The sequence below is a fragment of the Castor canadensis genome, chromosome 6, assembly GCF_047511655.1.
Source record: "Castor canadensis chromosome 6, mCasCan1.hap1v2, whole genome shotgun sequence".
In the NCBI taxonomy this organism is placed as follows: Eukaryota; Metazoa; Chordata; class Mammalia; order Rodentia; family Castoridae; genus Castor; species Castor canadensis.
In genome coordinates this window covers 116,484,422-116,496,787 of record NC_133391.1, presented here as the reverse complement: position 1 = coordinate 116,496,787, position 12,366 = coordinate 116,484,422, and the positions used below count along the sequence as shown (strand labels likewise).

The window sequence follows — 12,366 nt, the reverse complement described above, 5'->3', positions numbered from 1 at the left end:
ATTGTAAATGGAATTGTTTTCATACATTCTTTTTCCGTTTGCTCATTGTTAGTGTATAGAAATGCTAATGATTTTTCTATGTTGATTTTATATCCTGCTACCTTGCTATAGCTATTGATGATGTCTAGAAGCTTCTGAGTAGAGTTTTTTGGGTCTTTAAGGTATAGGATCATGTCGTCTGCAAATAGGGATATTTTGACAGTTTCTTTACCTATTTGTATTCCTTTTATTCCTTCTTCTTGCCTAATTGCTCTGGCTAGGAATTCCAGTACTATGTTGAATAGGAGTGGAGATAGTGGGCATCCTTGTCTGGTTCCTGATTTTAGAGGGAATGGTTTTAATTTTTCTCCGTTAAGTATAATGCTGGCTGTAGGTTTGTCATATATAGCTTTTATAATGTTGAGGAACTTTCCTTCTATTCCTAGTTTTCTTAGAGCTTTTATCATGAAATGATGTTGGATCTTATCAAAGGCTTTTTCTGCATCTATTGAGATGATCAAGTGGTTTTTGTCTTTGCTTCTGTTAATGTGGTTTATTACGTTTATTGATTTTCGTATGTTGAACCACCCCTGCATCCCTGGGATGAAGCCTACCTGGTCGTGGTGAATAATCTTTTTGATGTGTTGCTGAATTCGGTTTGCCATTATTTTGTTGAGGATTTTTGCATCAATGTTCATTAAGGAGATTGGCCTATAGTTCTCCTTTTTGGAGGTGTCTTTGCCTGGTTTTGGGATAGTGTAATAGTGGCTTCATAAAATGTGTTTGGCAGTTTTCCTTCCCTTTCTATTTCATGGAACAGTTTGAGGAGGGTTGGTATCAGTTCTTCTTTAAAGGTCTGATAGAATTCAGCAGAGAATCCATCAGGTCCTGGACTTTTCTTTTTGGGGAGACTCTTGATTGCTGCTTCAATTTCATTTTGTGTTATAGGTCTATTCAGGTGATTAATTTCCTCTTGGTTCAGTTTTGGATGATCATATGTATCTAGAAATCTGTCCATTTCTTTTAGATTTTCAAATTTATTTGAATATAGGTTCTCAAAGTAGTCTCTGATGATTTCCTGGACTTCCATGGTGTTTGTTGTTATCTCCCCTTTTGCATTCCTGATTCTACTAATTTGGGTTTTTTCTCTCATTTTAGTCAGGTTTGCCAGGGGTCTATCGATCTTGTTTATTTTTTCAAAGAACCAACTTTTTGTTTCATTAATTCTTTGTACTGACACAGGATCTTGCTATCTTTGTTCAGGCCGGCCTTAGATTGATAATCCATCTGCCTCTGCCTTTCCAGTTGCTAGTATTAACAGGCATGTGCCACTATGCCTTGCTCACAGTCTGAAGTTTGATGCTGAGTATTTATAGAGTTAAAAGTACTAAATATTCGAACATTTGAGAGATTTAAAAATAATAATTCTAAGTTTTTCTGAGTAAGTATTGAGCTTCGTTATTTTCAGTATGCTAGAAATAAGAAGCAAGCTTCACATAGGAGCGTAACTGTAGTTTTCCTTACTCATACTTGTCTTTCTCTCTTATCTCTCTGTGTCTGTCTGTCTTTCTCCCTCTCTCTTTCCTTACAGTATAAAAGTCATCTATAATTCTGTCATTCCAGGTGATTTCTGCTAAATGCTAATGATATTGTTTGCATAGTTTTGTGTGCCTTTTATAGATGGGAGGAACTGTATCATACTAAAACTTCTTTCTTAGAATTCCTTCTGAAAATGTCTAAGTTTCCATCCTTACTACCACTAAAAATAGAGGTTTGTCTCGCATGTTTTAAGTGGTAACCTGGATAGCCAGTGGTAGAATCAGACTGAATCTGAATTTTTTGGAGAAAATGTACTTTTGAATTGCTCTGCTAAACCACAGGAACCCAGAGTTCTTTCCTTTAAGTTTGCACATTATTGTTTCTGCTTCTTAGTTGAAGTGAGCAGGACTATATTCTGTAATATCAGGCCCATTTCTCTTTTCAAAAAAAAAAATCTTTTGTTTGTAGACTCACAGTTATATCCATTTGTAAGACTTGGAATTTTATATGTGATACTGCCTGGTAATCACAATACATATGCTAATTTGAAAGCAAAGCATACATCTTTATGATGTATGAACTTTGGCCTTTCCTTGCGGATGTTTACCCTGTTGCCTTTTATAGAAGTAAGGCTAGTGATTTTCACATCTCTGGAAATTTGGCTTATCTTTAATTATAGTAATAATAATAGTAATAACTGTTGGCTGAGAGCTTATCATATGCCAGCCACCAGCACTTACATTACCTGCTGCCCTTTTTATTTGAAGTAAACTTCACTCCCTACAAAAATAGGAGAAAATCATCATATGTTATGATGTCATGTGAACATCTCTTCCAGAGCCCCCTTTTCACTTTATGGATTTCTAGATAAAGAAATTCACTAAAGAGCTTATGGGAAGACAAGAGATAACCAGGATTAATGGAGTGTTTTAGAAAGTTTGAAAATATTATGGAAATGCCCATAAAACATAAAAGCAGGCTCACCACAGTGACATAAATGATAGTACTACAAGGAACTCAGTGATTCAAATGTAAAACCTAGTATGTTGTTTATTACTGTATTATCCAACTTTCTCTTATTCTAATAAATATCTGAAGTAATTAACTTATAATGAAAAGGGTTTATTTTGGCTCACAGTTTTGGAGGTACCAGCCCATGATTAGTTTTGCTCCCATAAGCCAGGGAGCAAAGAGAAAGAAAAGGGAAGAGATCTGGGTCATATAGTCCCCTCCTAGGGCATGCCCCTCATAATCTAAAGACCTCCCACTAGGTTCTACCACCTCCCTATACTGCCACGCTGGAGAGCAAGCCTTTGCCGTGGTCTAATCAATTTTCTTTGATGTAAAAATAATCAGAAAGTGATCAAGCTTCAATTTAAAACAGGAATGTCTGGTAGAGTGGCTCAAGTGATAGAGTGCCTGCCTAGCTAGCCTAGCAAGCCTAGCAAGCATGAGGCTTTGTGTTCAAGCACCAGTAGCACAAAAAGAAAAACAAAACAAAAAAACCAGGAATGTCAGAGTAGGCCCTCAATGACAGGCAATATCAATATTTAAGTAAAACCTTAAAGGAGACATGAAGATTTAGCCTAGAGATTATCTGATATAAGAACCCTCCAGGCAAAGGAAATAGCCAGTACAAAAAGGCCTCAAGGCTAAAGTGTATCTTGTAGAGGAACAGCAAAGAGGCCAGGGTGCCTGGAGAGTAGTGAGGGAGGGGAAGAGTATAAGGCAAATATGAGGATAGAAAAGTAGCAAGGATCCAGATTCTTTAGGGCCTTGAATAGCATTATAGTTTTCAGCAGAAGAGTGTCATGAAGTAAGTTGTGATTTAAGAGTCAGTTGAGCTACTATTTATTTGACTGTAGGAGAGCTATGACAGAAGCAGAGAGACTGAGTCTGTTGCAGTTCAGGCAAGAGGTAATGGCAGTTCAGAGTAGCATGAAAGCAGAGATGATAGAGGGAAGTGGTTAAACTCAGGATGTATTTTGAAAGCATCCACAAGATTTCTTGACAGTTTTGGATGAGGGTATATGAGAAAGAGAGGGTCAAGAATGACTCCAAGGTTATTTGTATGGACAGTTGAAAAAGATTAATTGCTCTCAACTGAAAGGAGCTGGTTAGGGGGCTTGAACATATGAGAAGATCAATTTGGGACATAATTTAAAATGCCATATGGACATTTGAACTGACACTGTAACCAGGAAATCATAAGCACGTAAATGATATTAAATGTATGCCTGTACAACTGGACATAATCAGATGTCAACAGATAGGAAAATAGCTGAAAACTTCCTTTTTTCTTTCTTTCTTCCCCCTATGTCTCCCCCCCATCACTGCCCCACCACTGATCTCCAACTCCTGGGCTCAAGGGATCCAGCCTCCATAGAAGCTGAACTATAGGCATGTACCACCATGCCCAGCCTGTTAAAGAATTATTCTTTGCCTTAGAAGTCATATAACATTGTACAATGTAATAATTTCCTAGAAGTGAACAAATAGGGTTTTTTTTCCCAATATTCTTCAAAGCATTAAGAATGGAGCTCTGCAATGCTGGAGGTATCACAATACCCAACCTCAAACTGTATTACAGAGCCATAGCAATAAAAACAGCATGGTACTGGCACAAAAACAGATTATGAAGACCAGTGGAACAGAATAGAGGATCTGGATATGAATCCACACAGCTATGCCCACCTTATTTTTGACAAAGGCGCCAAAAACATACAATGGAGAATAGATAGCCTCTTCAACAAATGTTGCTGGGAAAAAAAAGTGCCTGCAGAAAATTGAAACTAGATCCATGTCTATCACCCTGCTCTAGTATCAGCTCAAAGTGGGTTAAGGACCTTAATATCAGACTTGAAACTCTAAAGTTAGTACAGGAAAGAGCAGGGAATACTCTGGAAGCAATATGTGGAAGAGCAGGGAATACTCTGGAAGCAATATGTATAACTTCCTCAATAGAACTCCAGTAGCCCAACAACTAAGAGAAAGGATGGACAAACTGGACTACATGAAATAAAAAAGCTTCTGTACAACAAAAGAATTGGTTTCTAAACTGAAGAGACACCCACAGAGTGGGAAAAAATATTTTCTGACTATACATCAGACAAAGGACTGATAACCAGAATATACAGAGCCCTCAAAAAAACTAAACTCCCCCCAAATCAATGAACCAATAAAGAAATGGGCAACTGAACTAAACAGAACTTTTTCAAAGGAAGAAATCCAAGTGGCCAAAAACACATGAAAAAATGCTCACCATCTCTGTCCATAAAGGAAATCCAAATCAAAACCACACTAAGATTCCACCTCACTCCTGTTAGAATAGCTATCATCAAAAACACCACCAAGAACAAATGTTGGTGAGGATGTGGGGAAAAAGGAACCCTCATACACCACTGGTGGAAATACAAGCTAGTACAACCACTTTGGAAAACAATATGGAGGCTACTTTAAAAACTAAACATAGACCTGCCATATGATCCAGCAATCCCTCTCCTAGGGATATACCCAAAGGAATGCGATTCAGGTTATTCCAAAGGTATCTGCACACCCATGTTTATTGTAGCACTATTCACAATAGCCAAGTTATGGAAACAGCCAAGATACCCCACTACCAATGAATGGATTAAGAAAATGTGATATTTATACACAATGGAATTTTACTTAGCCACAAAGAAGAATGAAATCTTGTCATTCGCAAGTAAATGGATGGAACTGAAGAACATCATCTTTAGTGAAGTTACCAGGCTCAGAAGGCCAAAAATCGCATGTTCTCCCTCATCTGCAGACTTTAGACCTAAAACAAATGCAGTAATATTGTTGGACATGGGTCACACACTAAGGGGAGAATGGGAACAGAAGGAATAGGGAAAGGTAGGAAACCCAAAACTTGAAAGTGTCTGATGTGCCCACTGTAGAGGAGCAAATAAAGTAATCTTAAACTGACAGAGGCCACTATGGGAAGGTGACTGGGAAGTAGTGGAGAGGTCTGGTAGAGATGAACCAATTCAGGTTGTAATACACATGTGCATGGAAGCAATGCTAGGACTCTCTCTGTATAGCTGTCTTTATCTCAAACTAGCAAAAACTCTATGTCTTTCTTACTATCACTTATGCTCTTCAACAAAATTGGAGAAGAGGGCCGAACAGGTTCTGCCTGGAAGCAAGGAGGGTGATGGGGAGAGGAAGGGGCCGTGAGGCAGGGGGAGAGATGGCCTAAACAATGTATGCACATATGAATAAATGAAAAAAAAAAGAATGGAGCTCTGCATACAGTTATATGATAATTGCTATTGAGCTTAATATGTATAGTAGAGAAAGTGTTATTTTTATTCTCTATACAGGGTTAATCTGGATTAAAAACATGAATTTGGGGACTCAGACTTGTTTTGCAACAGAGATGTCTCTTTGTGGCAAATTTGTGTCAATAGACATGTTCTAAGACACAGATTTCTTAAATTTTTGTACTGAGAATAATAATATCTACCTTTTAAGACCAGAGGGAGTTCACTTATAAAGTCCCAAGCATACTGGCTGGTACAAAGCATGCAGAAAATATGAATTCCTTTCTTGTCTCTAGGAATATAGTAATCTTGAAATATTAATTATAAAAATCTAAGTAGTAATTTTTCAGGCAGTAAGAATCCTTACCTATTGTTTTTTCCCCCTCCATGGATAATTTTTAAAGTGTTTATTTTGTTTGCTTTTTCAGGTGATAAAAAAGAAACCATTTTAAGTTTACAGCATGGAAAGCACAAAGGAGAAGAATGGCAATCACAAAGATAATCTTTTGCTTCGTGTGGGACTTAATGATAATAAAGCAGGAATGGAAGGATTAGATAAAGAGAAAATTAACAAAATTATAATGGAATCCACAAAGGTATGTTGCTTGTATCTTTCAATATCTATAATTTAGTTACTATTAAATTTCTGTCTAAAAAAATCATGAAATTTTGATTGAATATCTTTTTCAATAAAGATTTTAATACTTTGATATGTAATGTTATCAAAATAACTAAAGCAAAAAGGGGATAGGCTGTTTGCTCAAGTGACAGAGGGCTTGCCTACCAAGTGCAAATCCCACTATCACACAGAACAGGGCAAAATAGGTATTTTAGTAAAGAAGATATGCATATATGACTCATAGATACATGAAAAGATGCTCAATATCAGTAGTCATTAAGGAAATGCATATTTTAAAACCATAATTAGATGTAATTCACAATATTATTGTCCAGAATGGCTATAAAAAATAAGAAAATCACAAATGTTGGCAAGGATATGGAAAAGTTGAAACCCTTGTATATTGCTAATGTGATTGCATAGTAGTTCAATCACTTTAGGAACTAGTCTGGTAGTTCCTCAAAAGATTAAGCTTGGAGTTACCACATGACACAGAATTTCTATTGCTAGGTACATGCCTAGGAGGAATGAGAGTGTATGTTCACATAAAGTCCTTCATAGCAGCATTTTTCATAATAGCCAAAAAGGAGAAATAACTTGTGTCTATCAACCCAGAGATGGAGAACTTCCCAGGTTTTTCATAGATGCTATGTTCAGTGGTAGAATGAATGATAGGTAATTTATTAAGTGTCTGTTACATATTCTTTAATGACTTAACATTAAATTTTTGAAAGTAACATAGTGAAGGAGGTAACCCATGAGCCCGCTGACTAAGCGTTTAGATAAATACCCCAGGGACCCTACTACCTAGGACACATTATTCTTTCCTGAATGTGGAGGAACTTGTGCGTAGGACTATTTCACAACAATTATAAGACTTAAGTAATTATTTCAAAATACATTTTACAGATAAGAAAACAGAAAGAAATATGAAGTCTTTTGTGGTCACCTAGCTAGTAAGTAGTAGAACTAAGTTTTGAATTCAATCTGTCTGATTTCAGAATGCATACTCTTAGCCACCAGGTTATACTATTGTGATGCTTCCTTCCCTGAAAGACATTTTTCTTATGCTTTGTTTCCTCCATAGGGGTCCAGATTTTATGGAAATGAGCTCAAGAAGGAAAAGCAAGTCAACCAACGAATTGAAAATATGATGCAACAAAAAGCTCAAATTACCAGCCAGCAGCTAAGAAAAGCACAGTTACAGGTATTAATTCAGTTGTTAGAGTAGAAGTTGGTAAAATAGTAATTGTCAGCTAAAGTGCATCATCATCAAGTCGTAACTGCAAATAAGATGAAATGTAAGTGTTCATTTTATTGAAAGGCATGCCCATTCAGCAAATGCACATACTTTGCTAAGCATTGCTCTACTCATTTACTTAGAGATTCCACACCTAGGCATTGTCACCTCAGTTACACAGAAGAGTAAATGGAGTCTGAATTAACTTGTCCAGCTTCATAGGACAGGTAGTTGGCAAAGCTAGGAGTCAACCCAAAGCCTGTGTTCTTTTGATTACATACTACTTGAACTTGCAACAAGAAAAGGCCATAGGATAAATATATGGTATATTTTTTGTAATGCTGATTTTGAGAAAAAAAAAAAAGATTGAGCAAACATATTAACTGATTAAATTAGAAAGCAACTTAAAACAACCATTTTTAGTAAAATAATAAATGATGCTATTTATTACATGAATTTTTAAAATACCACAAGATTTCTAAAACTTTAGAATTTTGGGGGGAATAAATAATTCCAAGTTCCCTCTGCTATTAAGAGTTATTTTAGTAGAAGAGTTTGGAGGAACCAAAGCACACGGCAACATGTGGTAGATGGACAAGCAGTCAGATTTCTGCTAGTAAAACTAAAGTCATGGCCAGAGAGGTTTCTTTTCTATCAAAACTGATTAACTGTTTAAAAAAGCACTAAATCATAGCATAATAACAAAATTCTAACATTCATCTAATATGTTATGAAAGCCTTCTGTCATGGAGTTCAGAGATAATAAATTTTGTTTTCTTTACCAAATTTGTTGTCATTTTTTGATTATATGCTTTCTCAGAATGCAAGATAACCTTTAACTATCATGACAAAAGATGACTTGTCTGTCAGGTTATCATTTTTAATGCTTCATAGTATTCCATTGTGTGGAGGTACCATAATTTTATTTACCTTACTCCACCTTGGTTCTAGGGTTTTTAAAATTTATATGCACCTGTGTGGAGATCATCCTTATTCTGTGTGTGCACTCTAATGCAGTTATTTTCATCACAGGTCATACATTTTATATTTTCAACATGGGAGTATTGTAGTCACTGATAAGCAGAAAATTGCAGATGCATATATCCAGGTAGGGTCTATAGATGTGGTGAGGGTGATAATAAAGGTACATTAAAGGTTAGGAAAGGAGTTGCAAAAGGCCACGGTGCACAGCGTGAACTCTCTTTGCTTCAAGGCACTTGCAAAATCGCACTAACCTGTGGGAGGAGAAAAACCTGGGCAGTTCCCCATCTCCAGGCTAGAGTGCTGGTTCACTCTGCGCATACTTCAGAGAGAAAAAACGTTCCATCTTAAATGCAATATGTTAAGTTATATATGTAAGAGTCCCAATCTTTTCTTATCTTTAGCCTGCCTCAGGAGTATTAATTTCCTCACAGGCTTGTTTAAAATTTGATTTTATCACTTTTAATAGTTTGCATTTTTGCAAAATATTTTTATTATTTTAATTTATCTTTCTTTTATTATGACAGAAAATATCTTTTCACATATTAGCCATTATTATTTCCTTATTGTGGGAATGTCCTCTTTTATTGTCTTTGTTGAGATATAGGTTAAATAACTGTCACTAAAAGCCCAAAAATATATTTTAAATGAGAATTTATTTCTTGGAATGGGTGTGGTGGTTCATGCCTATAATCCAAGCTACTCTGGAGGTAGAGACAGGAGCATTGCATCACAGTCCAAGGCCAGGCTGGACAAAAATGTGAAATGCTATCTCAAAAAATACTGAAAGCAAAGGGCTCGGGTATAGCTCAAGGGATGGAGTGCTTGCCTCGAAAGCACAAGGCCCTTTGAGTTCCAAGTTCCAATATTGGGGAAAAAAATTCTTTCTCACTCTCTGTCCTCTCCTGATGTTATCATTACTTGGACTTGACAAAACTGGATTGTCTCCAATCCATATGCCATCTCCCAATAAAGGAAACAGAGTGGAAAAAAAAAATCAAAGGAAGGTAAATTGCTATTAAACAAGAGAAAAAGAAGTTAAACACATTACTTAAACTCCTATTCTTTTGGCAGTAACTTAAGTTACAGGGCCACACACAATTGGAAGAGAAGCTATAAAATATATTCTCTAGCTGGGTGGCCATGTGCCCTGCAAAAAATCTGTTACTGTGGAAGAAATGTGTTTGGAGGTTCAACTAACAGTCCACATTTCTAGAGAAGTTTATATCCATTTCTCCCGATTTATAAGATCTTATCATGCATTAAAGATTTTTTTCTTGCCATTTGTCATAAATGTTGCCAGTATGTTATCTTTTAATTTTTTAATTTTTTTGAGTTTATGCAATCAAATCCAATGGTATTTTTTATAGGTGTTTTAGGTTCACAGCAAAACTGAGGGGAAGGTAAAGGTTTTTCCCTGCCCCCACACAGTCTAGCTTCCTGAGTAGCACCATATCCTACAAGGATGGAACATTTGTTACAATTAATGAACCTGTTTTGGCACATCGTTATCACCCCAAATCAATAATTCACTGTTAATGTTGTATATTTAGGAGTCTGGACAAATTTATGACATGTATTCACCATTGTAGTATCATACAAAGTAGTTTTACTGCCTTAAAACCCTTTGTGCTCTGCCTGTTCCTCTCCTCTACCAACTAATTCTGATCTTTTCACCATCCTCAAAGTTTTGCCTTTGCCCAAATGTTTTATTGCTAGATTCGTGCAAAATGTAGCCTTTTCAAATTAGCTTCTTTCATTTGACAACATGCATTAAAGATTATTCCAGTTCTGTTCATGGCTTGACAGCTCACTTCTTTCATGTGCTGAATATTACTCCATTGTCTGGATGTACCAGTTTATTTATCTATTCAGCTTCTGAGGGGCATCTTGGTTGCTTCCAAGTTTTGGCAATTATGAATATTTATAAGTAAATATCCATGTGTAGGTTTATATATAGACATAAGTTTTCATCTCCTTTCAATAAATGCAAAGGAGTGTAATTGCTGGATCATATACTAAGAAAACGTTTAGTTTTATAAGAAACTACCAAATGTCTTCCAAAGTGGCTTGTACCAATTTTCATTTCCAACATCAAGGAATAAGAGTTCTGTTGCTACACATTCTTCCTACAATTTGATGTCAGTGTTCTGGATTTTGGCTATTCTAACAGATATGCAGTATCTCATTTTAATTTGCATTTCCCTAGTAAGTGAAAAAGGATTATGAGCATCTTTTCATATATGTATTTGTCATCTGTATATCTTTTTGGTGAGGTGTTTGTTAAGGTCGTTGGCCCCTTTTATATTATGTAGTTCTTTGGTTTACTTTTGGTTTTAGAATTCCTGTGTATTTTGGATACCAGTTATGGTTTTGCAAGTATTTTCTCCACAATCTGTGACTTATCTTTTTATTCTCTTGACAGTATCTTTCATAGAGCAGAAATTTGGAATTGTTTTGATGTGAGGTGTAATACTTTTTTTCTTAATTGCCATTATATTTTTCCTGAGTGGTGATTCACTTGTCTGAGTGCCATTTATTGAATCATGAGTCCTTTCTATGCTGAAATGAAATAAGCCACTTTCCAACAATAAATTCTCATTATACTTTGGTTTATTTCTGTATGCTGCCTTCTAGTCAATTAACTCTTTTCCTGTATAAGTACTATACAATTTTACTTATTGAAAAGTAAAAATACAGTTTTTAACATTCTCCCTTATAACTCCTCTTCTTAAAATTTTTTACTTATGATTTTTTTTTGCAAGGAGGGAGGTGCTAGGATTTGGGATGTGGCTCAGAGGGTAGAACACCTGCCTAGCAAGTGCAAAATCTTGATTTCAAAACCCAATATTACCAAAAAAAAAATTTTTTTAAGACTTTAAAAATCTAGAATTTAGATTTGTTTGTTTTTCTCCTGCATTGTTGTTTTCAAATAAACATTTTTATGGAGTTTTAAAGTTTTTTCTTTCTGTCCAAAACAACATTATTTTCAAATTGGTCTTATTCCTTAAACAATTTACTTTCTGGACACTTTTTGTAACTTTTTTTTAATCTGTAGTCTATAAAAATCTTTAATAAAAATGTTAAAGATACAGAGGCACATGTAAATGGTGCTGTGTATAACTATTTGCTGTTATGAAACTTACTGTCATATATGCTAATAATCTGAAGGAATAGAAAATACCTTCCATTGTGTAACAGAATTTCAGATTTTGTTCCAGTTTTATTTGACTATTTCATGGGAGGCTCTCTGGCATCTTTTGCAACAGGAATGGCAGGAAATGTGTTTTATGTTGATTGTTGGATTGTTTCATTTGTTGAGCTTCCTCTAAAAGGAGTTGTATAAACAGGAGGAGATTTGAGGAAGTCCTAAGAAGTCAAGAAATCTGAGTGAACACAGAAGTTTTCATGGGAAATGTGTTTCTATTTTAAAGTTATAAAATCTGCATATGCTAGCTTTTATTGTGTGTGAGTGATATTACATTGTGATCTATTACTAGTCAAACTGAGGTGTATAACCTCTGCAGGCATGAACTCCCAGGGTGCCCATTCTGAACTCTCTTGAGTAGTCCCCACCCTATCCCATCCTCATTAAACTTCATTGTTATAACTGCCAAATATCTTATAGTAAACAGAAGTACATAAATCAAATGAACAAACATCCATGTTATGTTAAATGGCAATGACACAGCAAAATCAGTGCATTTTGACCATTTTAG

General features: G+C 35.6%; 1 protein-coding gene across 3 annotated transcripts in view; it reads left to right on the top strand.

Annotated features, from left to right (window-relative positions):
- Positions 1–12,366, top strand: part of Polk (DNA polymerase kappa) — a 77,314-nt gene that overhangs the window by 36,108 nt on the left and 28,840 nt on the right. For all 3 annotated transcript variants that reach the window (XM_074077271.1, XM_074077272.1, XM_074077270.1), the window contains exons 2-3: positions 6,236–6,403; positions 7,514–7,633. In XM_074077271.1, the coding sequence (XP_073933372.1) occupies positions 6,269–6,403; positions 7,514–7,633 (255 nt within the window). In that variant the 5' untranslated portion in view covers positions 6,236–6,268. The remainder of the gene's footprint in view (positions 1–6,235; positions 6,404–7,513; positions 7,634–12,366) is intronic.